Source organism: Malus sylvestris, chromosome 5, assembly GCF_916048215.2.
Source record: "Malus sylvestris chromosome 5, drMalSylv7.2, whole genome shotgun sequence".
Taxonomy (NCBI): Eukaryota; Viridiplantae; Streptophyta; class Magnoliopsida; order Rosales; family Rosaceae; genus Malus; species Malus sylvestris.
The window spans coordinates 39,681,433-39,708,474 of NC_062264.1; the positions used below are offsets into that span (position 1 = coordinate 39,681,433).

General features: G+C 38.2%; 2 protein-coding genes and 2 pseudogenes across 6 annotated transcripts; 2 read left to right on the plus strand and 2 right to left on the minus strand.

Moving 5' to 3' along the window:
- Positions 1–8,186: 8,186 nt before the first annotated feature.
- On the plus strand, positions 8,187–14,965 carry LOC126622902 (wall-associated receptor kinase 3-like; annotated as a pseudogene).
- An 897-nt stretch (positions 14,966–15,862) lies between these two features.
- LOC126622903 (proteasome subunit alpha type-7-like) lies at positions 15,863–18,433 on the minus strand. The gene is made up of 3 exons (XM_050291585.1): positions 18,193–18,433; positions 18,067–18,128; positions 15,863–16,231 (listed from the first exon to the last, which is right to left on the minus strand). The coding sequence occupies exons 1-3, from the start codon at positions 18,431–18,433 to the stop codon at positions 15,863–15,865; spliced, it is 672 nt and encodes a 223-aa protein (XP_050147542.1).
- A 169-nt stretch (positions 18,434–18,602) lies between these two features.
- On the plus strand, positions 18,603–20,986 carry LOC126624721 (putative wall-associated receptor kinase-like 16; annotated as a pseudogene).
- LOC126624716 (coatomer subunit alpha-1-like) lies at positions 20,850–26,871 on the minus strand. Of its 5 annotated transcripts, none has more exons than XM_050293817.1 (5): positions 26,717–26,871; positions 26,456–26,611; positions 26,025–26,260; positions 25,123–25,617; positions 20,850–24,183 (listed from the first exon to the last, which is right to left on the minus strand). In XM_050293817.1, exons 3-5 carry the CDS (start codon positions 26,230–26,232, stop codon positions 21,233–21,235), a joined length of 3,654 nt encoding a protein of 1,217 aa, XP_050149774.1. In that variant the 5' UTR covers positions 26,233–26,260; positions 26,456–26,611; positions 26,717–26,871; the 3' UTR covers positions 20,850–21,232. The 5 variants fall into 5 exon arrangements, with proteins under 5 accessions (XP_050149774.1, XP_050149776.1, XP_050149777.1 ...); XM_050293819.1 differs by having other exon boundaries at positions 26,456–26,548; positions 26,717–26,860; XM_050293820.1 differs by having other exon boundaries at positions 20,850–21,063; positions 21,197–24,183; positions 26,456–26,849.
- Positions 26,872–27,042: the final 171 nt, after the last annotated feature.

Sequence of the window (27,042 nt, forward strand, 5' to 3'; positions counted from 1 at the left end):
ATATATTTGGAAGAGCAATGACTCTAGACTAAGAACTAGTTGTTTCTTATTAACAAAGTTTATATGTCAACTCGATCTCGTATTCAAGTAACTAGGTCGCCAGAAGAGATATAACACTAGAGAAGAACTAGGTTGTTGTTAGTAACCAAGTAATGATATCTGCCCATGAATCTCAACCAGGTGTATTGTTGCATGGGGTGACGATGCATGCTTCATCATCGAACTCATATACAATGACTATGAGGGGGAGAACAGGCATGTACCTTGTCTTAAATTAGAATAAGTCTTCCGAAACATAAGAGATAATGATCTTCAAGACTTTACCATTATGTACATATTTACTATATAGTTCTTCATCTAACTATTTTGTAAATGTGATTTGATTATAATGCACAATCTTTTTTCTTCATTCATCAAATGACGATAATTCTTTGAAAACTAATTCTTTGTTGACCAAGCGATAGTAATTTTGTAAACAAATTCGGTAAACACATCACTCTTATTCGTAAAAAAAATGATCATGAACACATACTCGTATAAAAAATTCAAGGGACGGATTGATCTTTTGTAACAGGTATGTGAAAACTAGAAATATACGCTAGCATAGCTACCATCAGAACTTGTCTATTACAATAATGGGCTAACTAGTCTATACATGAGCACAGAAATTGGTTGCAAACATTTCAAAATAGAAAATCTTAACATTGCCTTTTTAACATGTAACTTTGCTACATCAGTGGAGACAAACCTCTCTATCTAAAACTATCCGATTGTAAATATGTGGTCATCTGCTACGATCTTGGAAAACACGCAAATCAGTGTCCTCGTTAGTTTGTCGCCATTTAAGGTTTTAACAGTGCTGAAATGATCAATTGGATATCGGCCAACAATATATCTGCTACATGCAACTTAAGATTAACCAGTTTAGCTGCTTATCCAAACAACTTTATGACACTAGTAGAACTTTAAGGAAAAAAAATCGCACAAACTTGTAAGGTTTAGTTCAATGTTCTTGTTTTAGAACAATTACACTTCTAAGCTGAAGGTCAAAATTTAACTCGTTCCCGTGCTTGAGATTTTCAAATTTTACAAATAACTGGTGATTGAGCTCACTACTTCTAAACAGTGCAACAAATATACCCATACATACCACATTGTCTTAATGAGGATCCATGGCATTTCTAAAACATGTTACCAATTTTCGTGTTCCTTATTTCATCCACCTGATGATGTGCGTATATCTCTTTTTAGAAATGGAAGGACTGCGGCGACGGAGGAAGCATTAAACACAGTGGATTTTCCTAACCCTTAATTATGCTTCACTAATACTACCTTAAATATTTTGTATGATCAAGCTACGAAGTAATGAAATTCTGTGGTAGAAGATAAACATCATAAGATATGTTCTGGTGTACTATGACCTTAAGTTTGCAACTGCAAAGATATGGACAGTTGGTAATTAATGTAGTGACATGGAAAAGTTGTTTCTTTAATATCTTCTTACTATCCCTTAATTTCACTTTGGTTGCCCGTTTGTTCATTTTTGTTTTAAATTTCTTTAAAAAAAATTAAAAAAGAAAGCATTTCGACAACTGTATATTTTTTACAAAACCAAGACCTCGGTTCAAAGTCTAAACAAATTTCTAGCTTCACCCTTCAATCCAGAGCTATTGTACTGTTGAAAACCATATATAGAAATTTTGAGTTATAAAACAAGATGTCACAATGACATTATACCAACAATGAATAAACAAAATTGCAACAAATATTGCCTAAAATTGCCAAATGCCATCACAATAAATAGGGAATTTCTCAAATCCATGACATCATCACCTCTTCTAAATCCCATACGATCTCCCACAATCCTCATCATTTGACTAGTCTCTATAGAGACCAAGTTGAACCATTTAAAATTTGTTCTGAAGAAATGGCCATGTCCAAGACGTTTACACTTTGCATCGTTGCTGTCTTGGTATGCTCGGTTTGCATCGAAACAGCGAGTGCAAAATCCATTGGTTATCCAATCATGAGGCACGACCAGCCCATTCATTGTAGGGACTCACGTTGCCTGCCACTGCCATCTCGTCGTTATCCCAAGGTTGTGAGCCGGATGAGAGGTGCCGAGATGGTCGTAAATTAAAATAAATCTTCATAACCACAAGAGATTGATGAAACTAATTCTCTGTTGACCACGCAGTTAGCAATTTTGTAAACAAATTCGGTAAACACATCACTCTTATTCGTAAAAAAAAATGATCATGAACACATACTCGTTCCAAAAATTCAAGGGACAGATTGATCTTTTGTAACAGGTATGTGAAACCTACAAATATACGCTAACATAGCTACCATTAGAACTTGTCTATTACAATAACGGGCTAACTAGTCTATACATGAGCACAGAAATTGGTTGAAAACATTTCAAAATAGAAAATCTTAACATTGCCTTTTTAACATGAAACCTTGCTACATCAGTGGAGACAAACCTCTCTATCTGAAACTATCAGAATGTAAATATGTGGTCATCTGCTATGATCTTGGAAAACACGCAAATCAGTGTCCTCATTAGTTTGTCCCCATTTAAGGTTTTAACAGTGCTGAAATGATCAACTGGATATCGGCCAACAATATATCTACTACAGGAAACTTAAGCGTAACCAATTTAGCGGCTTATCCAAACAACTTTATGACACTAGTAGAACTTTAAGGAAAAAAAACACACAATCTTGTAAGGTTTAGTTCAATGTTCTTGTTTTAGAACAATTACACTTCTAAGCTGAAAGTCAAAATCTAACTCGTTCCCGCGCTTGAGATTTTCAAATTTTACAAGTAACTGATGATTTAGCTCACTACTTCTAAACAGTGCAACAAATATACCCATACATACCACATTGTCTTAATGAGGATCCATGGCATTTCTAAAACATGTTACCAATTTTCGTGTTCCTTATTTCATCCACCTGATGATGTGTGTATATCTCTTTTCAAAAATGGAAGGACTGTGGCGACGGAGGAAGCATTGAACACAGTGGATTTTCCTAACCCTTAATTATGCTTCACTAATAATACCTTAAATATTTTGTATGATCAAGCTACGAAGTAATGAAATTCTGTGGTAGAAGATAAACATCATAAGATATGTTCTGGTGTACTATGACCTTAAGTTTGTAGCTGCAAAGATATGGACAGTTGGAAATTAATGTGGTGACATGGAAACGTTGTTTCTTTAATATCTTCTTACTATCCCTCAATTTCACTTTGGTTGCCCGTTTGTTCATTTTTGTTTTAAATTTCTTTAAAAAAATTAAAAAAGAAAGCATTTCAACAACTGTATATTTTTTACAAAACCAAGACCTCAGTTCAAAGTCCAAACAAATTTCTAGCTTCACCCTTCAATCCAGAGCTATCGTGTTGTTGAAAACCATATATAGAAATTTTGAGTTATAAAACAAGATGTCACAATGACATTATACCGACAATGAATAAACAAAATTGCAACAAATATTGCCTAAAATTGCCAATTGCCATCACAATAAATAGGGAATTTCCCAAATCCATGACATCATCACCTCTTCTAAATCCCATCTGATCTCCCACAATCCTCATTATTTGACTAGTCTCTATAGAGACCAAGTTGAACCATTTAAAATTTGTTTTGAAGAAATGGCCATGTCCAAGATGTTTACACTTTGCATTCTTGCTGTCTTGGTGAGCTCAGTCTGCATCGAAACTGTGAGTGCAAAATCCATTGGTTATCCAGTCATGAGGCACGACTAGCCCATTCATTGTAGGGACTCACGTTGCCTGCTGCCGCCATCTCTTCGTTATAGCAGAGGTTGTGAGCCGAAGGAGAGGTGCCGAGGTGGTCGTAAATTAAAATAAATCTTCACAACCACAATATATTGATGAAATTTCAAGCCATTACCAAAAGTCTACCCTTTTCAGCTGAAGATGGTGCGTATTCTTTTATATATATACTATATATATATATATATATATATATATATATATATATATATTGTTCTTTATCTAAACTTATTGTGAGATTAGTATGATGTAACCATGAAAATCCCCTTATTCATAACTAATTAATTGATAATTGTTTCTAAATACAATCAAGTTCAACTTTCTTTTTTAATTATCCGCATCAATGACTGTTACACAAATCTGGCAAGTATTGAATTCAATACAACACGTGTAGCGAAAAGCTATTGAGTTTTGTTGTTTCCGAACCGGCGATATATTTGGAAGAGCAATGACTCTAGACTAAGAACTAGTTGATTGTTATTAACCAAGTTTATATGTCAACTCGATCTCGTATTCAGGTAACTAGGTCGCCAGAGGAGATATAACTCTAGACAAGAACTAGGTTATTGTTGGTAACCAAGTAATGATATCTGCCCATGAAACTCGACCAGGCGTATCGTTGCATGGAGTGATGATGCATGCTTCATCATCGAACTCATATACAATGTCTGTGAGGGGGAGAACAGGCGTGTACCTTGTCTAAAATTAGAATAAATCTTCCGAAACACAAGAGATAATGATCTTCAAGACTTTACCATTATGTACATACTTACTATATAGTTCTTCATCTAACTATTTTGTAAATGTGATGTGATTATAACGCACAATCTTTTTTCTTCATTCGTCAAATGACGATAGTTCTTTGAAAACTAATTCTTTGTTGACCAAGCGGTTAGCGATTTGTAAACAAATTCGGTAAACACATCACTCTTATTCGTAAAAAAATTGATCAGGAACACATACTCGTTCCAAAAATTCTAGGGATGGATTGATCTTTTGTAACAGGTAGATATGTGAAAGCTACAAATATACGCTAACATAGCTACCATCAGAACTTGTCTATTACAATAACGGGCTAACTAGTCTATACATGAGCACAGAAATTCGTTGCAAACATTTCAAAATAGAAAATCTTAAAATTGCCTTTTTAACATGTAACTTTGCTACATCAGTGGAGACAAACCTCTTTATTGGAAACTATCATATTGTAAATATGTGGTCATCTGCTAAGATCTTGGAAAACACGCAAATCAGTGTCCTCGTTAGTTTGTTGCCATTTAAGGTTTTAACAATGCTGAAATGATCAGCTGGATATCGACCAACAATATATCTGCTACAGGCAGCTTAAGCTTAACCAGTTTAGCTGCTTATCCAAACAACTTTATGACACTCGTAGAACTTTACGGAAGAAAAAAAACACACAAACTTGTAAGGTTTAGTTCAATGTTCCTTTTTTAGAACAATTACACTTCTAAGCTAAAGGTCAAAATTTAACTCGTTCCCGCGCTTGAGATTTTCAAATTTTAGAGGTAACTGTTGATTGAGCTCACTACTTCTATACAGTACAACAAATATACCCATACATACCACATTGTCTTAATGAGGATCCATGGCATTTCTTAAACATGTTACCAATTTTCGTGTTTCTTGTTTCATCCTCCTGATGATGTGTGTATGTCTCTTTTCAGAAATGGAAGGAATGTGGCGACGGGGAAAGCATTGAACAAAATGGATTTTCCTAACCTTCAATTATGCTTCACTAATACTGCCTTAAATATTTTGTATGATCAAGCTACGAAGTAATGAAATTCTGTGGTAGAAGATAAACATCATAAGATATGCTCTGGTGTACTATGACTTTAAGTTTGCAGCTGCAAAGATCTGGACAGTTGGTAATTAATGTAGTGACATGGCAACGTTGTTTCTTTAATATCTTCTTACTATCCCTTAATTTCACTTTGGTTGCCCGTTTGTTCATTTTTGTTTTAAATTTCTTGAAAAAAATTAAAAAGAAAGCATTTCGACAACTCTATATTTTTTACAAAACCAAGACCTCGGTTCAAAGTCCACACACATTTCTAGCTTAACCCTTCAATCCAGAGCTATCATGTTGTTGAAAACCATATATAGAAATTTTGAGTTATAAAACAAGATGTCACAATGACATTATACCAACAATGAATAAACAAAATTGCAACAAATATTGCCTAAAATTGCCAAATGCCATCACAATAAATAGGGCATTTCTCAAATCCCTGACATCATCACCTCTTCTAAATCCCATCCGATCTCCCACAATCCTCATTATTTGACTAGCCTCTATAGAGACCAAGTTGAACCATTTAAAATTTGTTCTGAAAATATGGCCATGTCCAAGACGTTTACACTTTGCATCGTTGCTGTCTTGGTGTGCTCGGTTTGCATCGAAACAGCGAGTGCAAAATCCATTGGTTATCCAGTCATGAGGCACGACCAGCCCATTCATTGTAGGGACTAACGTTGCCTGCCGCCGCCATCTCGTTGTTATCGCAGAGGTTGTGAGCCGGATGAGAGGTGCCGAAGTGGTCGTAAATTAAAATAAATCTTCGCAACCACAAGTGATTGATGAAACTTCAAGCCATTACCAAAAGTCTACCCTTTTCAGCTGAAGATGTTGCCCATTCTTTTATATATATACTATATATATTGTTCTTTATCTAAACTCATTGTGAGATTAGTATGATGTAACCGCGAAAATCCCCTTATTCATAACTAATTAATTGATAATTGTTTCTAAATATAATCAAGTTCAACTTTCTTTTTAATTATCCGCATCAATGACTGTTACATGAATCTGGCAAGTATTGAATTCAATACAACACGTGTAGCGAAAAGCTATTAAGTTTCGTTGTTTCTGAACTGGCGATATATTTGGAATAGCAATGACTCTAGACTAAGAACTAGTTGATTGTTATTAACCAAGTTTATATGTCAACTCGATCTCGTATTCAGGTAACTAGGTCGCCAGAAGAGATATAACTCTAGACAAGAAATAGGTTATTGTTGGTAACCAAGTAATGATATCTGCCCATGGATCTCAACCAAGCGTATCGTTGCATGGGGTGACGATGCATGCTTCATCATCAAACTCATATACAATGATTGTGAGGGGGAGAACAGGCGCGTAGCTTGTCTTATATTAGAATAAGTCTTCCGAAACACAAGAGATAATGATCTTCAAGACATTACCATTATGTAAATATTTACTATATAGTTCTTCATCTAACTATTTTGTAAATGTGATGTGATTATAATGCACAATCTTTTTTCTTCATTCATCAAATGACAATGGTTCTTTGAAAATTAATTCTTTGTTGACCAAGTGGTTAGCGATTTTGAAAACAAATGCGGTAAACACATCACTCTAATTCATAAAAGAATGATCATGAACACATACTCGTATCAGAAATTCAAGGTACGGATTGATCTTTTGTAACAGGTAGATATGTGAAAGCTTCAAATATACGCTAACATAGCTACCGTCAGAACTTGTCTATTACAATAATGGGCTAACTAGTCTATACATGAGCACATAAATTGGTTGCAAACATTTCAAAATAGAAAATCTTAGCATTGCCTTTTTAACATGTAACTTTGCTACATCAGTGGAGACAAACCTCTCCATCTAAAACTATCAAAATGTAAATATGTGGTCATCTGCTACGATCTTGGAAAACCCGCAAATCAGTGTCCTCGTTAGTTTGTTGCCATTTAAGGTTTTAACAATGTTGAAATGATCAACTGGATATCGGCCAACAATATATCTGCTAGAGGCAGCTTAAGCTTAACCAGTTTAGCTTCTTATCCAAACAACTTTATGACACTAGTAGAACTTTAAGATAAATAAAAAAACACACAAACTTCTAAGGTTTAGTTCAATGTTCTTGTTTTAGAACAATTACACTTCTAAGCTGAATGTCAAAATTTAATTAGTTCCCGCGCTTGAGATTTTCAAATTTTATGGGTAACTGTTGATTGAGCTCACTACTTCTAAACAGTGCCACAAATATACCCAAACATGCCACAATTTCTGAATGAGGATCTATGACATTTCTTAAAACATGTTGTTATTGAAGATCTCCTTGTGTAACTCTTTCACAAATTAAGTGATAGTCGATCTCGATGGGTTTGGACTTGGCATGAAACACAGGATTGGTTGATAGAGTTATGGCTGAGATGTTATCACAGTGATTCATTGGTGCTTGATAAAGGGGAATGTGTACATCACAAAATAACTATCTTATCCAGGCTATTTAAGCAGCTGTGATAGCAAGAGCTCAATACTCAACTTCTATAGATGAGCTCGATACTCAGCTTCTGTGACAATTCTTCGATACACAATGTGCTTGATACTCAGCTTTTGTCTTATCACCGAAATTAAAAACAGGTTCGTCGTAGTTGGATGCGACACATGTGCTTTTTTTATCGGTCACCGTGTGAACAAAAGTACACAACCGGGTGCATGTCCATAAGTGACAATCTTGACAACGCTATCGATCAGCTAGACACTTGCTCTGGCGTTGGATGTAGCCAAACTAAAATCCCTAGTGGGCTGAAAAATCAGACTCTAAATTTGAGAACCTTTAACAATCATACGGATGTGTGGGACTTCAACCCATGCAGCTACTCCTTACTTGTGCAAGAAGGCGAGTTCAACTTCAACAGTACAAGTTTTCAAGAACTAAACGACACAACCCGGCTTTCGGCGATTCTTGATTAGGAAATTGGGGATGAGTAATGTGATATAGCAGCTAATAACGAGAGCACTTTTGCATGCAAGGCAAATACTCCTGCCATGATCGGTCTTCAGGTTACACATGCTGGTGCCTGCCAGGTTTCGAAGGGAACCCATACCTCCTAGGTGGTTGCGAAGGTAAATAAATCTAGACACCATTTGATTATTATCGTGTGCACTTTTGCATGCAAGGCGAATAAATCTAGACACCATTTGACCATTTGATTATTATGATGAACAATTTTGTGTTTATCAAAACATAGTAGGGTAAATCTTCAAAATGGTCCCTGAGATTTGCATAACTCATCACTTTGGTCCCTGAGATTCCAAATCAATAAAAGTGGTCCCTGAGATTGTCCACCATCCATCATTTTGGTCATTCTATTAAAAACTTCGTTAAGTGTCCCAGAGTTCTTGGCCGGAAGTTTTGGCAATTTTCAAAGCTTCGTAACTCAATCGTTTCTTAAACAAATTCGACCCATAATATATCAAAATGAAGATAGGATAGTTTAGAATAAGATTATACCTCTTTCGAAGCCCAATGGTTGCCGGTGATTGCCAGAAAATAGCCTCAAAGTTGACTAGTCCGAGTGAAAACTTGAAAACTCGCCAAAAACTGGGTAAACTTTAAACGTTCATAACGTCTTCAATACTCAATGCAATTAAGTGATTCAAAAACAAATATCATACTTCTCGATGAGAAAAAGAGAATGGTACCTTTTTTTATGGCTAAAGCGCCGTGTTTTGGCCGGAAAACGGCTCAAAAGTGGTGAACTCAGCCACTTTTGAGCCTTTTTCGGCCAAACCACAGCGATTTAGCTGTTAAAAAAGTACCACTCTCTTTGTCTCGTCGAGAAGTATGATTTTAGTTTTTAAATCACTTGATTTCGTTGAGTATTGAAGAAGTTATGAACGTTTAAAGTTTACCCAGTTTCCGGCGAGTTTTCAAGTTTTCACTTTGACCAGTCAACTTTAAGGCTATTTTCTGGCAATCTCTGGAAACCATTTGGCTTCAAAATAGGTATAATATTATTCTACACTTTTCTATCTTCATTTTGATATATTATGGGTCGAATTTGGTTAAGAAACGATTGAGTTCCGAAGCTTTGAAAATTGCCGAAACTTCCGGCCAAGAGCTCCGGGACACTTAACGGAGTTTTTAATGGAATGACCAAAATGATGGATGGTGGACAATCTCATGGACCACTTTTATCGATTTGGAATCTCAGGGACCAAAGTGATGAGTTATGCAAATCTCAGGGACCATTTTGGCGATTTACCCAACATAGTATACATGTGTGTTTGTAAATGTATGTATGTATGTATGTTTTGTCGGAAAATATTAGTATTTTGGTTTATTTGAATGTTTGGTTTTCTGGGCTTAGCCCGTTAGAATTAGGTTTTGTTAGAAATTAAGGTTAGGTTATTATAAATAGGATGCTTTGTTATTCATTAGAAATCAAGCTAGTCACAATGTAGTTTCTTAGGGTTTTGTAGCCGTTCCGGCATTCTCGTTAGTTTAATAATATTCCTATTATTTTGTTAATCTCGTTCGTTGCGCACTCTGATATTCAACTTGGTATCAGAGCAGGTTAAATCCTTCGGGAATTAATCTATTTTGGGGGGGTTGATATCGATCTGTTTGTTCAGTATCAAACTATCAGTTTTGTTTTAGTTCGGGTTTTGTTGTTTGAAAACAAAGAAAAAAATTGAATCTGTTTGTTTGGGACTTGGGACGCACACCGCGCTGAACCCAGAACCCCAAACTCATTGTGCCGTTCGTTATCTACCAGAACCCAAACCTGCACCGAAGCTGTCATTGGCATCCACTCCACTCCGTCATTGAGCCGCAAACCCGCCATCACACCCACCAAAATAACATCGCTACTTACTGCCTAACCAACCCTCTACCCTGTAGCCGCTTAATCCTCGTACCGAACCATCACCATCTCGCTGCCGCCTGGAACCACCTGCCTGCTGAACATATAAACTCGTCCGCTGACCCGCATGCTCGTTCTCACTCTCACCCAAACCCGTGAACCCAATCTGCACCCTGCTGCTACAACTAGAAACCTAGCACATCTGTCGTTCGTCTCCAACACCAGTCGCATCACCACTTCGTTCCCTGAACTGCTGCTGCGTCTAGACCCGCACCACCTCGCCACCCTACACCCAGTCTAAAACACTCGATGACCCATACTTGAAGTTGTTGCCTGCGCGCCGCGTCGGATCGGATCTGATGAACCTCCCGCCGCCTTGGACCCAACTCTGTCATGCTACTAAACCTGCATCTGCTGTGCTTGTTTTGCAGGTATGAAGAAAACCAAATCTTTGGAAAGGGAAGTAAGAAAAAAAAAAGGAAAAAGAAAGAAAGGAAAATTGAAGCAAAAGGAAGTGAAGAAAAGAAAAAAGAAAAAATTGTTGCTGTTTATTTTAGGCCCTCACGGGCAAGGTAAAAAAAAAACATGGTTAAGTCTGTGTTTGGGCCACACAAGTGATAGTATTTGTGTTTGTTCGTTCGTTCGTTGCTACAATTGGGATATGAAAATCTCGTTCGTTTAGTGACGGGTTATTTCCATACTCTCAACACTAGCCAGTTTGAATCAGATTTAGTTTGCCAGCAAGAATCAAGAATCAGTTAGCCAGTTCGCCAACCTGCCTATCTATCTGTCCGCGCTGCGAAGCCTATCTGTCTGTCTGTCCGCACTGTGAAGCCTGCCTATCTATCTGTCCGCGCTGCGGAGCCTGCCTGCTTGCCTGTCTGTCCACGTTGCGGAGCCTGCCTATATGTCCGCCTAACAGAGCCAGTCCGCAGCTGCTTGTTTGCAAACCCATGTCGTATATCGTCATAAGTTTGACAGGGGGTGTTGGAAAATATTAGTATTTTGGTTTATTTGAATGTTTGGTTTTCTGGGCTTAGCTCGTTAGAATTAGGTTTTGTTAGAGACTAGGGTTAGGTTATTATAAATAGGATACTTTGTTATTCATTAGAAATCAAGCTAGTCACAATGTAGTTTCTTAGGGTTTTGTAGCCGTTCCGGCATTCTCGTTAGTTTAATAATATTCATATTATTTTGTTAATCTCGTTCGTTGCGCACTCTGATATTCAACTGCCTACTTATTTGATTATGGTTAAATCACATTATTGGTAGCCTATTGTGAGGCTTAGCTCCTCACCCCCTTAGTGTAGATAATATCGTTTGTTCAAAAAAAAAAACAAATAAATTTTCAATTTGCTCGACTTTCTTGGTATATATGATTGTATTGTTAGGCTCATTGGAGTTGCGTTGAGGGATTCAGCATACATTGGATCCCTTTATATCTTATCATCTGTTGCGAAGTACTAGAAGAAAAAAACAGCAGTAGTAAGCAAATAATTGCCACTTTGGTTGGGGTGCGAATTGCTGTTAGCTAGAGACAAGAAAATTGGGTGATGACTACATTAGTAAAGCATGCACTATGCAGTAATAAGCTAAAGAACATTTCCTTCATTTTGTATATATTGATATAATGTGAGAATAATTATACCAATTAGCCACAAATGCTGTGGTTTTGTATATATTGATATATAGTACATGAACTGTGGCCTTTGGCATTTTTTAGCAGTGAGTTGTTGACAGAATGGCTCAAATTTGAGATTTTACCTTATATTGGATTTTAATTCATTCTTTTTCTTTTCAGATATTGATGTGCAAAGCTTCAAACTCCTGCAGTATTGGAACCTGCATAAATTCAGTGGGAAATTATTCTTGTGAATGTCCGAAAGGGTACAAAAATGACGACAAGGATGAAAAAAGTTGCATCAAGGACAATGGTCGAGCAAAGCTCAGCCTCCTGCTTATTATTTCACTAGGTATGCATATGTTAGTTTTATTTTACGTTTTTTGTGATTTTTTTGGGTAGTGCTATCCACATACTCGTTTTTACTTCTCACATATCCCTTTTAATTTCCAGGTGTCGGATCGAATGATTTGAAAAAGATCAATGAACAAAATTTAACAAGGGTACGTGAGAAGTAAAAATAGGTCTGTGAATAGCAATTCCCTTTTTTATACAAGGGATATTGGGGGAGGGAGGTCAAAGTTGGGCATTAATAAAGAATAACGGTGAATACTCTTAACCAATTAAACTACAAACCTCTTATTTTTCTTTAGGCATGCTTGTTTATTTACATATGTCGTAGCCTAAAATCATAAACCTATTATTTTCTTTTGAACAATTGACCTCAAATTTTATTTGCTCGACCCACTTATATTAGAATTCCTCTCTGCAACACGAATTTTTCAATAGATATTGTCGATAATGTATAGATCGTTATGTACATTTTCTTATTGAGATGATATCAAAATTGATTTCACGCCTTGTCATATACCATATGGACGGTTTGTCTTGCCCAGAGGATGACTAATATCTATGACTTAGAAAAGATCCATGTACAAAATGAATAAATAGTCTTCATTGTAGCTAGTATTATACGCACGTATGTCATTTTTTGTCCCAATATATCACCTTACTGTCGTAAACAAAACAACAAAACACTAGCCAGACAACAAAAACAAGATTAATACATTGATGATACGCTCTATATAATTTGTTTTTTAGCAATATATGTTATCTTTAACATCCTAATATTATATTTTTATAGACATGCATAAACAAACTATAAATAAGATTTTCTTGTTATTTTGCAATCTTTTTGCAGGTGCCACTGGAGGCTTCTTGCTTTTACTAGGTCGATTTTCATGGATATATTGGGGGATGCAGAGAAGAAAGTTCATCAAACTCAAAGAAAATGGTGTGGCTTATTGTTACAGCAACAAATCGCTAGTCAAGGAGCCTCCATAGAGACAACCTTAACAATCATACATAGTTCTTTCAATTACTCATGAATTACCCATTCATATTTTGAAGGTTAGGTTTTCCTAATATATATTCTACTTGGAACCTCCAACATAGAACGTATATCTAACATACAACCCGTCCGGACGTTCGGATCAAATATGAACATGAAAGACTCATTAAGTTTCATGAACCATGCAACCCTTAAAACGTGGTGTTCATCTTAAGTGAAATTACAATTATTAATCACAAGAAGCCAGCGCCAATTCCAGGGAACGTAATATTCAAAATAAGCATGGGTAATTCATAAGTAATTGGAATAACTAAATAGGATTGTTAAGGTAACGGCGGAACCCTAATGTCTCTTTAAATTGGTTTCTAGTTGATTTATTCAATTGTTTTTAATTTAAATTCATTTTTATTATTTTAAATCTCAAAATTAACATTTTCCAAACTTTGTTTTAAATAATTAATTAAGAGTTGGTTTTAAATATACAAATTATTCATTCAATTCTTGTGAAAAATGACCTTGCTTAATTGAGTCGTTTATATTACAACTACCTTGTTCTCTTGTAAGTATTTTTAAGTTTTTTATCCCTATTTGTGCAAGCGGTAAAAATCCTATCAGTGAGGTTATTGGGTTATTGTTTAGAGTCAGAAGTTCCTCTACTAGTTTACGGGTTTGTCACTCATGGCACTCTCTTTCAGCACATTCATGGTAAAAAGAGCAAAGGATCATCATTTTCATTGGAATTATGACTGAAGATAACAGCTGGAGCACTAGCATACTTACACTCCTCCGCTCTCATGCAAATTATGCATCGAGATGTGAAAGCGACAAATATACTATTAGATGTAAATTACACTACAAAAGTGTCAGACTTTGGAGCTTCACAATTGATTCCTCTAGACCAAGCTCAACTTGCAACTTTAGTGCAAGGAACATTCGGATACTTAGACCCTGAATACTTCCTCACGAATCAACTAACAGAAAAGAGTGATGTCTATAGCTTTGGAGTTGTCCTGATGGAGCTACTAACAAGCAAAGTGGCACTCGCTTTTGACGGGCCTGAGGAAGAGAGAAACCTAGCAAGCTTTTTTGTTTGTTAAAAGGAGGAGGATCGCTTGAATCAAATTCTCGATGATGATATGGTCAATGAGAGAAACATCGAGACACTAAAAACAGTGGCCAATCTCGCGAGAAGATGTGTAAGGTTAAAAGGGGAGGACAGGCCTAAGATGAAAGAAGTTGCCATGGAGCTGGAAGGAATGAGAATTACAGAAATGCATGCATGGGGAAAAGCTGAATTTATTCCAGAGGAGACTGAGTACTTACTTGGGGCAGCTAACTCAGATGTGTATCATGTGGATGTTAGGGCTGATTGTGGTCCTAGTACTGGTACAGCTAGTGAGTATGACAGCATGCAGATCCAAATGTTAATTTCATATGATGATGGACGATTGCTTGAAATAATCAACTCAACATTGTTTATCATTCTAGCCATAGTGAAGAACCTACAAACATCAAGTAGATGTCATTGTTAGTTGGTGTAGTCACATTGGCTAGAGCGGATGTGCTCTCTCTATGCACTCAAGTTTGAATTTTCCTAGATACAATTTAAATTTAGTAAAAAGTAAATATGGCCTGTATAAAAGATAACATTCTTCTTCATTCATTTTGAAAGTTTTTAGTTAGGGTGTGTAATGTGTATCAGAGCACTAGGTGGTGAAGATCCTTAAAAAAATTTTAAAAAAATTAAAAAAAACCTTACAAAAAGGGATCTCAAACAAGCCTTGCATGTAAGAAGTGGCCCAACATCAAAAACTAATTTCTTCTTCAAAAGGATTTGCATGGAATTTAGGGTGTGTATCAGAGCATTTGGTGGGGGATGTATACCAATTGTTTGACTGGTTAAATGTTGTGTATTGGCATTTAATGTTTGGACGTTAGACTTTGATACTTTCTGAAGCTAAATAAAAAATGAGTTTGGAAGATCCTGAGTTGGTAAGGAATGTAAAATACAGTAGAACATTGATAATTAATATTTGTTAAATTAATAATTTTGGTCGATCCCAATTGGAAATAAATGTTAGATTAAGAAGTTGATGGGGTTTGAACCCACCTTGTGGTGCAACAGCAACAGCAACGCTTCTCTCTATTACTGTGGTACAAGGTCACTTGCAATTCTCTCTCATCTTTCACCCTTTCCAACTTCTCTCTCTATGGCCTCGTTTGGCAGCTCGGACTGTACTGACTATTTCTGTCGGATAGGATAAATAGTCACCGGATAGTACTGACTAAATTAGTCGGGCGTTTGGTGCAGTATCGGACTAATGACCGTATTATTTATATTGTGTTTGGTACTATACCGGATAGAAGGAATTTAAAGTATTATTATTTTAAGATAAACTGTAGAGATTAGTTTTAACCATAAAGTATTATCATGTCTCCCTGGGTGGTCCATTCTTAGCGGCCATAGCAGATGCTTTCTCTGCTTCTATGTCAACAACAATGGCATCAATTTCAGCTTCTTCAAGTTGCTTCAGACCATGATCCTTTGTCATCACAGCAACTTCTATGTGTTTTCCTCCACTCTCGACAACCTCAAGCAAAGCCCAGATTGCAAGCTTTACAGTTTCTTGCCCAGATCTCTCTGCCGCACCCCCCAAACTCCCTCCCTCTCTCTCCTTTCTTCTTCTTCCCCGACTGTTTGCAAGAATGACGACGGGGAGAACGACGTTAGAAAGAGGGACGACGGCGAGAGGAGATGTCGTGGAAACGAAGTGCGAGAGAGAGGGAAGTGAGCCAGACTAATAATCCATTCATTTTGGAAGGGTTTATTAAGCAGGTGTATACCCGACTAAATAGGCAGACTGACTAAATTAATCTGGCGGCTATTTTATACGGGAGGGCACCAAACAACCGGCTCCGTATAATTAGTCATATTCGATGCTCTATACGGTGTGCCAAACAAGTATATAATTAATATATATATATATATATTTTTTTTTTTTTTTATTATTATTTTTCATGAAATTTTATTCATGAAAAACACTTAATTGTTTGTTCATTTTTTTTTAAAGTACAGTTTTGTAAATTATTTTGCAGAAATAGTGTCTTTTTCTAGAATAGTGTCACCGTTTTAAAAAAAGGTGTCACTGTTTATGAAAATAGTGATCACTATTTTTTAAAATTAATTCATTTTTAAGAAACAGTATTTCCTACTAATAAATTTTTATTAAACATTAAAAATTTATTAATAATAATTTTGTTCAATTTTTTTACGCGATTAATAATTCATATTATTATGTCTTAAAATATGACTAATTGTTAATTTTTATGCATTACCAAAAAAAGGAGGGGAGGAAGGAGTGATGTGAGAAAGAGAAAGAGAAGAGAGAGAAAAGAAAGAAAGAAATGTTGAGAGAAGAGAGAGATATGATGGTGAAGTCGGTGAAATAATAGCAGTGTTCTAAAACGCGGCCTAGGCGGCGCCTAGGCACTGGGCGGTGGTTCGCCGCTGCGATTAAACCAAAATCATCGAAGAAATCGGGAAGGGTATTAGGCGACGCTGGAGAGGGCTAGGCGGCCTCGGCGACCGCTAGGCGGCTTTGATGGTAAGTCGATTATAACGTCGTTCTTCCGCTGTGGTAATGAGGTTGGACGATTGGGCGACCATCCCAACGGGTTTCGATCTGTAATTGCAGAGAAAGAAAGAAGAGGGACAGGACGGGTTTCGATCTACAATTGCAGAGAAAGAAAGAAGAGGGACAAGACGGGTTTCTATAGGGACAGCTTGGCTGGGGAGGGAGGGAGGGAGGGAGGGAGGGATATGCAATTGCAGAGAAATGGGGCGGCTGCTTAGGTAATTAGAGTTAGGGTTTGGTAAAGAAGAAAGAAGAGGGACGGCTTGGCTTGGTGAAGAGAGAGAGAGAGAGAGAGAGAGGTAGATGTATCTGTAGAGAAATGGGGCGGTTGTGCTTTAGAAAATTAGAGCTAGGGTTTTTTTGGCTAGGAATTGCATTCCTTTAAAACATGGCCGAATTTGTTTTTAATGAAAAACAAAGGCCCAGTTCATTTTCAATGAAAAACAAAGGCCCAACAAATGATTAAAATAAATGGGATGACTAAATGTTACAAAATTAATATAAAAAGTTCTAAAATTTTACACATGTACTTAAATCCGTCTTGACCGCCTAGGCGCTAGGCGCTAGCTGGCCGCCCGACTAGCGCCTAGCGTTTTTTAGAATCTTGAATAATAGGCAAGTGCAAGCTGCGCAATAACAGTTTTATACCAAAAAAAATATTCTTCAAATGTCTTTTTAAGTGTTTTTACACTATGAAATGAAGTTCCGAGATGTTTGTAAAGAGTTTTTTATCCAAAAATTTTACAAAGCTCAGATATAGCAATGGAGAGTTGGATGTACCCAAGAATTTAACTGTCAATAATCCAATGGCGAAGATTCCAAGTAGAAATAAAAACTCCTTTTCCCCGTCTGTTTGGTTTCTTCATTTTTAACTCTCTTATATAAATGAAACCTACTGATTATTGGTCTATTATTTGTCTCGACTTTGTCACATAATTATTTGTCATCATTCTTTTGGTTTATAATCAGAGGACTATATGGTCCTCATCTGTCATCACCTTGCTTGGAATGTAAACCTGCAGATAAGAATTAGAGCCGGCTAAGACAACTTCAACCCGGACTGGAATATTAGAGCGTACAAATTAGTCCCGAGAAGGGAGATGTTGGCATGATTGCCATGGTACCTGGGATTCTTATCCAACTGGTCTCCTTCGTGGGATTGTTTGTATTTTTAGCTGCGGCAGCAGCAGCAGCAGCGCAAGCTTTGCCTGGCTGCCCAAACAAATGCGGGAATTTGTCAATCCCATACCCTTTTGGGATATCCGATGGCTGCCAGCTCAGTGATGAATTCCTCATCGTTTGCAACGAAACCTCACAACCCCCCACAGCATTTTTGACAGGAACTGCAATCCCGGTCTCCAACATATCCCTTGACGGCGAGCTACAAATAATGCAGTTTGTAGCAAGAGATTGTTACGTCGAGGGGGTTTATCAGATACCAAAAAAAGCAACACCCCAAGGCTAAAGCTCTTCCCTCCTTACACGATTTCCGGCACGAAAAACAAGTTCATTGCTGTTGGTTGTGACTCTTACGCGATCTTTGAAGGAGTGCGTGGGAGCGAAAAGTACGTAACCGGTTGCATGACCTTCTGCGAGAGCTTAGGGAGCATTCGTGAGTCTTGCTCCGGCATTGGGTGCTGCCAGACTTCAATCCCAAGTGGGCTTCAAGTTCGTACCGTGATGATGAGTAGCTACTCCAATCATACGCTTATATGGGACTTTAATCCATGTAGCTATTCCTTCATTGTGGAAGAAGGCCAGTTCACATTTTCTAATAGAAGTTTCCAAGAGCTCGAAAACACAAGCCGGCTTCCGATGGTTCTCAATTGGGCAATTGGGGATGAAGAATGTGATGCAGCTCAAAAGAGGGAGGACTATGCATGCAAGGGAAATAGCACTTGTGTCAGCCCCGTCAATCTGTCCGGCTACTTTTGTCAGTGCTTGCCAGGTTACGAAGGAAATCCGTACCTCCCAGAGGGTTGTCATGGTACTGATCATCTTTTAGATACACCTAATTTATAACTATGTGCCTTAATTATGTGTTAGTGAGTAATCTGTACTCTTTTCAGATATCGACGAGTGTGAGATTTCAAACCGTTGCAGCGCAGGAGCGTGTATAAATTTACCTGGAAATTATTCTTGTGTCTGTCCAAAAGGGTTCAAAGGCGACGGAATGAAAACTGGAACTGGAACTGGTTGCAGCAAAGACAATGGAAGCAATCTTTCCAAAAGCATTCGCTTGCTTATTATTTCATTGGGTAAGTATTTGCATTGGTAGACTATGTAACGGGCGTCGATCAAACTGTGTCACTATGTCAGCAATAAAATGTCGATTCCATTACCGTAGGCAACACAATATGGATGTGTATTGATTCTTTAATCTATAAACGGATGTCCTGCACAAAAAAATTCGGATTAAATGCATGCTATTGCTATATTATCATGTAGATCGTAATAAATTGAAGTCTAATTTGGTGGTGAATTGCAGCTGTGACAGTAGCCTCCTTGATTTTCCTGGTGGGAGGTTCATGGACCTACTGGGGAATGAAGAAAAACAACTACATCAAACTCAGAGAAAAGTATTTCAAAGAGAATGGTGGCATGTTGTTACAACAACGACTCGCGAGTCGCCAAGGAGGATTGGTGGAGACAACAAAAATCTTTACAGCAGAAGAACTTGACAAGGCTACAGGCTACTACGATGACAGTAGAGTCCTCGGCGAAGGAGGCTACGGTACAGTTTACAAAGGAATACTACCAGATAATGAAGTGGTTGCCATAAAAAAGTCGAAAATCGGAGCTTCAATCCAAAGTGAGCAGTTTATAAACGAAGTTATTGTTCTTTCTCAAGTCAACCACAGAAATGTGGTGAAGCTACTGGGTTGCTGTTTGGAGACACAAGTGCCTTTACTAGTTTACGAGTTCATCACCGGGGGAACTCTTTTTTATCATCTTCATAACGTAAAGAGCAAAGAATCGTCGCTTTCGTGGGAGTTACGACTGAAGATCGCAGCTGAAACTGCCGGAGCACTAGCGTACTTGCACTCCTCCACTTCCATGCCAATCATACACCGAGATGTGAAAACAACAAATATATTATTAGGCGAAAATTACACAGCAAAAGTGTCGGACTTCGGAGCTTCGCGATTGATTCCTCTAGATCAAGCTCAAATCACAACTCTAGTGCAAGGGACGCTAGGGTACTTGGACCCTGAATACTTCCATTCAAACCAGCTGACAGAAAAGAGTGACGTCTACAGTTTCGGAGTTGTTCTTGTGGAGCTGCTAACAAGAAAAGTGGCACTGTCATTTACTAGGCCTGAAGAAGAGAGAAACCTGGCAAACTTCTTCGTTTGTTCCGTGGAACAGGGTCGCTTGACTCAAATTCTCGATGACGACATAGTCACCGACAGAAATCTTGAGACACTGAAAAGAGTGGCTAATCTTGCAAGTAGATGCTTGAGGGTGAAAAGGGAGGAAAGGCCTAGCATGAAAAAGGTAGCAATGGAGCTAGAAGGATACAGACTCTGGCGAAGCATCCACGGAGAACTGCTGATTTCAGTCCAGAGGACACTGAATACTTGCTCGGGCCGCCTTCAATGGCTTATGCTAGAGGTGATAATTGTTCCAGTACTAGCATAACCATTGGTGCAACTAGTGTGTACGAAGGCATGCAAATCGAAATGTTAATGCGCCAGGGTGATGGCCGATAATCCATCGTTTCTCAATAGTGTACATCTTCGAATACAATTAACAGAACGCTACTCAGGCACACAAGAAATGAAATACATTTCAAGCACTAACATATTCAAAATCCCCGGCAGATTGACATATCTCCGGTGGAATTCACAAACGAGTTCTAACACGAAAATGGTGTCTACAATATATGGAATTTCAAAGCTACAAATCTCAGGAAAAGCAAGTAATTTTGACAACTCAATCTAATTTGTTTATTCTCGGAAGTCACAAGAATCACCTAGACCAAAATGCTCAACCTGTTCATTACAGCGAAAATCATGATCACGAACCTTGCAATAAAATTTGAAATAGAAATACAAGAGAAGCACAACCTAATCAAATTGCGTTCTTTAAAATATAAACCCTGCTCAAGGAGACGAGAAAACTAACATAACCGTTGTCGTAGGTGAATGTTGAAACTGGAGATCATCTTATCTGGGTAGGAGAGCAGAGCAAACCAGATGCATCTGATCCAACCACTGCAAGATCACAAACAGAACAGATCTTCCCTTCATGGTCAGGAACAAACCGAGAGCTGCAGTACGGGCATGACACATCCTTCTGTCCACGGTAAATAGGCACGTATGTTCCCCCACAAACCACAAATGGGTTTCTGAAATCATAGTTTAGCTGGGTTGCATCAGTCATGTTCTTTTCGGCAGCTTGCAGGATTTGTCTTGCAGTCTTTGCATGGTTTTCAACGCTGGGATTGGTCTCCAAAAGTCGCCTGGCAAAGTTAGCTGCCGTGTTGAGATTACCAGCCTTATAGCAAACACTCAGGGCATTTAGTAATGCTAGCCTCAAGTGAGGGATCTGAAGGTTGCAGTGGGTGAAGTAAGCTGCTAGCTCCTGTTGGCGAACCGGATCGCCTTTAAGTTCCTTCCTCTTAATCTCCATCTTCAAACCCAGAACATACTCCTTTACAATGATTATTAATTCTTTTACTTCATCAACCTCTCTCCTTGAATCAACTACAATCAGAGGAATAGTATGCAGAATACCAAGGAAAATACGTAAAGCATCAGCAAATTTCCCTTGGGTTGTGGCCTTGTAACCCACCTTAAGCTTCTCTTCTAGCTCAGAGAATTTAAATACAAGAGCAGGAGGACCCCTAACATTAGGAGTAGCTGATTCACTCCATCCCCTCTCAATGGCCACGGTAAGCACAGGAGCTGTCGAGAAGGCACGTAGATACGTATGACTGCCCATGTGTAAATCGAGAAATAATTGTCTTAAGGGATCAAAGTTCTTTATACCCAGCTGCCTGCTCAACAAACGCATTGCAATATCGAAATTCCCAGCTGCAGCATGTTCGGCAGCCAGAGATGATTTCTGGGACCAGATTTGACTTACAGGCATACCTGGAGTTGGGGCAACAAACACAGAAGAACGGGCATTGCTGGCAGTTTTTGGAGTATCAATCTCAGGTGGAAGTTCAAGATCTTCAAGATCCCATCCTTCCTCCTCATTTTCCTCGTGTGCTTCCTCATCATCCAGCACTGCACTGATGTCTCCATTTGGAATCTTGTCCACATCAACAATATCCAAATCCTCTCCCCAATCAGCATCTGTAGCCTCTTCATACTCTTCCTCAACATTCTTGCCCACATTATCAAGACCACCCTCAAATATTCCTCTCATGACCCTCAACAAGGGCCAATCTCCACCGCAGATGATTGGCGTAGGAGGTATCAAAAGAGAGGGAGATTTCCCCTTGGGTAAAACAGGAACATTATCTCCCAGTTCAGCTGCCAAACGTTCAGCAATATCATGGAGCCCATGGATTACAGCTGTGCTATAAGCAAGAGGTAAATGACCTGCATTCTCCAAGATCTTAACACGTTCTCTGATATCACCCAAATACAAAGCATTGTGGAACTGACCCATCACATCATTCTTGACTTCAGCAATTTTCAGCATTTTAGATAATTTATCCAAGTTTCCAGTCACAAGATATAGGAATGATAGCCTCTCAAAATTCTTTGTCCTCTGATACGCATATTCTACAATGCCTGCATTACCCTGACGTAGGGCCTCCACTCCCAATCGATACCAGTGATCTTTCTCATCAATTTCCTTGGCAGAAGCAACAGCAATCTGGATGTTCCCACTCCCTAGTGCCAAGTTGAAGCGAGTCCTCTCATCCTTCACAAAATGAAGAGCAACTTCAGGGAAACCTTTCTGCTGTAGATATGCAATCATGGCCTGGCCACAGAGCTCAGAACTCCTAATCATGCTCATAACCTGGTCATACCTTTTCTTCAGTAAGGATAACTTGAAAACATATTCTGTTGCATCAACAACAATGGCACAGTTCTTCCCATCTCGATCCAAGCAATGTATGGTGTTTCCATACACTTTTGTTATGTACACTGGAATGTCAAGGGTCCTGATGATTCCACTATCCCCATTAGGAAGGCAGTATTTGATGTGGTTCAAGGTTGTATATAGGAAGACGCCATTGTCATCCCAAGCTCCACTCTTTACACGAATTGTCTCATGGAGAGTGCACTGATGCACAAGCTTCTTATTGGCTATCACAATTGAATGTTTGCTAAGTAAAGCAACGCTCTCCATGTCATTTGACCAAACAATATACCTTACAAAAGGAGTTTGAAGCTCTCCAACAATAATTCTCTGCTGCAGGTCAAAAATAATGACTCTGTCCTCTGCCCTGCAGAGCAAGTTTCCAGTTCCAGCATAAAATATTGCATCAGCAACAATAGGTAGGGCACTCTTCTTGACAATCTCATTTTTCAGATTTTTAACTATAACTTGGTTGGTGCTCTTTTCAAGCACTGCAAACCTATTGCGAGCCACGAACACAGCTGGGCCTCCGATTCCTCTTTTTGCCTCCTGCATAGTATCACCCCGACCAAAGCTATCTTTGGGTATAATGTATAGTTCATAAGAACCCCCTTCCGTATCTGAACCTATCAAAACAGCATTTTCGGTAGGGCTGTAAGATAGTGTTTTTGCCCCTTGATTCAAGTTGGAAGAACCAGGCCTTCGAATTGGGATAACCTGACTGTCTCTCTGGGTGGAGAACTCATAGAAGCGGAGAAAACGATCTTTAACATAGTACATTGAATCACCGCTAACAGAAAAAGCAGGACGCTCCCTCTCCAATTTAAAGACAATCATGCCACTATCATGCCCAGCAGCCAAGAGGTTCATTTCAGGATGTGCTGAAAGAATCCAGAACCTATCATGCTCCCTACGAAATGTCTGAAGACCAGTTCGTTTTGTTGCATCCCAGACTCGGATACTTCTATCCTCTGAATTGGACACAATAATATCCTGCCTTGAATGGAATAGAACACAGGATACATTGTTCATGTGCCCCCTTAGAGTGTCCACTTCCCAAGCCTTTGTATCTGAAATTGAAAAGATTTAACAGGTGACCATTTGCCAGTTCAACCAAACAGGATTTCATAACTCTATTTTTAGATTTCTAATGTGCACACACTACAAGAGTATTTACAAAAATTTGAATATATGCATACTATTTAGCAAGGAATATATAAGTACATATCCAAAAGCAATTGTGTGGCTTTTTTCAGTGCTAATGATATTACTTGTGACACAGTGACACTTGCCATGAATTAACTTTACGAAAGTTAGAATACCTAGTTTCTAGATGCTAATGAGGTGAAATGACACCCTATAAAGATTCCAGTTTCTTCCCTTTTTTTCTTTGGGTGAGGAAGGGGGAGAGATATGTTTTTTTCCCTCATGATAGGAAACAAGACTTAAATTAAAAAATCATGCACAGTACCAACGGATGTCTGGTATTTGACAGAATAATAATAGAAAAAAATTAAATGATAATTCAGGCTAACAAACTAATTCATTGCCCTCTCTTTAACAACGTGAAACAATTTACCCCTATGGCTTACCAAAGGAATGACAAAAGAACAAAAAAATGTTCAAAAAATTTTAGGTTACTATATCATGTGCTCGGTTGCTACAGAAAGGCAGATATTGAGAACGATGATGAAAGACTAAAAGATTGGTCTTTAAGATATATTCCTAACACATGTTGTGTTTGACATAATGAGAACTTGATCTATTATCTAAAGAGAAATAGAATTAAATGAATAATTCGATTTATATATTCCCAACTATTTAAATTTACAGAATTAAAGTTTAAACCAAATGTCATTCAAGGATTTTTCACCTGACTGTGGTACATGAAAGCAAGAAGTAGATGCATTAATATTTTTGTTTCTTGTTAAAACCAATCTAAGAGAGGTGCGTAGTAAAAAAAATTGTTTATTTCACAGGAAACCTGAAATAAAAGAAAAAAGACATACCATTCATCCGCCAAAGTTTCACTTGTCGATCGTCTGCTCCAGAGACGATCAGAGGGAGTGTAGGATGAAATGATGCCCAATTCACACCCCGATCATGACCTTCCAAAACATACTTCACAACAGCATCAACTCCACCAAAGAAATCTGCATTCATCTGACTCAAGCGCATGATGTCATCTGCTGGGGCAACCGTCTTTTTCCTGAGGGCACCAATATCCCAAACACGAACAGTTTGATCCAATGATGCTGAGACAACAAGATCCTCCTTTGGATGGAATAAGGCACACATGACGTAATGGTTGTGTCCAGTGAGCACAGAAATACAAGTTCGGGACTGCCAATTCCATATTCTAATTGTCTGGTCATCACTCGCACTAACAATCCACGGATACTCATGATGGAATTGAACAGTTCGGATGTAATCAAGGTGTCCAAGAAGTGTAAACAAACACCTATGCAACTTGTAATTCCATACCTTGATCTTGTAATCATCCCCTGCCATTTAAGCATAAACAATCAATTACCTCTCTCAAGACTCTTCCAAATCGGCAGCCGTCATAATAAAATAAGACTTTACAGACAAGTAAATGGTTGACAGATCCAGAAAAACACAGGTAACCCAATTTCAGATTAAGAATATAAGAGTGAATGGTTCAGATCTGATTGATTCTACAGGGCATCAAGAAGAAGCTAATGAACTACACTACCAATTATAACGGATGCATAGGGCGAGGTACAGCAAGATGACCACACATTACACAATGTGACCGAACTACCACGGCAGTATAACTTACATTATATCCATTTCATATCGAATCTATAACGTCAAGTGCCTGAAATTTGCAGATTTATACACAGAGCGAACGAACCGACAAAAATAAGATTGAATTGTGGCGTTATACCTCCGGAGACGAAAAGCGGCTGAGAGGAGTGGAAATGGACGCCACGTACAGGGCCATCGTGCTCGTCAAAACGGTCGATGAGAGTGCCCATTCGGTAATCCCAGAGCTGGATCACACCGCTGTGGAGACTGGCCAAGATCCATGGCCGCTTGGGGTGAAAGCTCAGCCCTTTCACCCGATTACTCTTGGTCTCGAATTTCGTCAGCATCTCAAATCCCAATTGAAACCCCCCCTAACTGAAATCAAAGATCAAACAACCAAGAACAATTCAATTGACTAAACTCAATTCAATAATACAAATCACCCCTCAAAGTCTCCCAATTGGCAATGCTTTCGATCTAATTATCCATTTTTTTCCTAATCAATTTCTCAGCAACCAATCAGGATGTGAATTCGCGATTAAAATCAGAAGTAGAGAGAGAGACATGTACCTCAGATCTGGGAATGCGGATTCTTGATTAGCAGTGTGGAAATACGAGACCACGGATTGGTTCGGCAAATCGTCTAATGATCAAATTTCTCGGCTTTTCTCGGAAACCAATCAGCAGGCGAAAGAAAATCGGCAAGAGAGAGAGAGAGATTCAGATCTGGGAATTCAGAGGTGAAATCATTTGAAGGCTGAACACATCCAAATGCAATGCACAGAGAGAGAGAGAGAGAGAGAGAGGAGAGAGAGAGGGAGGGTTCAGTACCAGCAGGCAGTGACCTTGTTGCAGATCTGCTTTTCGTTTCGGGATTCAAGCAGGAAGCTTTTTTATTTCTTTCTTTCTTTCTTTTCGTTCTCGGTTGTTTCCTGTTTACGTTTTAATTTTTTTTCCTTTTTATTTTTATTTTGTTTTTTGTTTTTTGGACAAGGTGTGACCTGTGGTCGCGTTTAATTCCTTTCGATACTGATTTTTAGGGTTTTTTTTTTTTTCCTGTATGGGGGGAAATTATCTACAAAAATTGGAATTTCTCTCTCTCAAAAAAAAAGAGCTTAAATTGGATCTTCTTTTAACTATTGGAGTAACCCCAATAA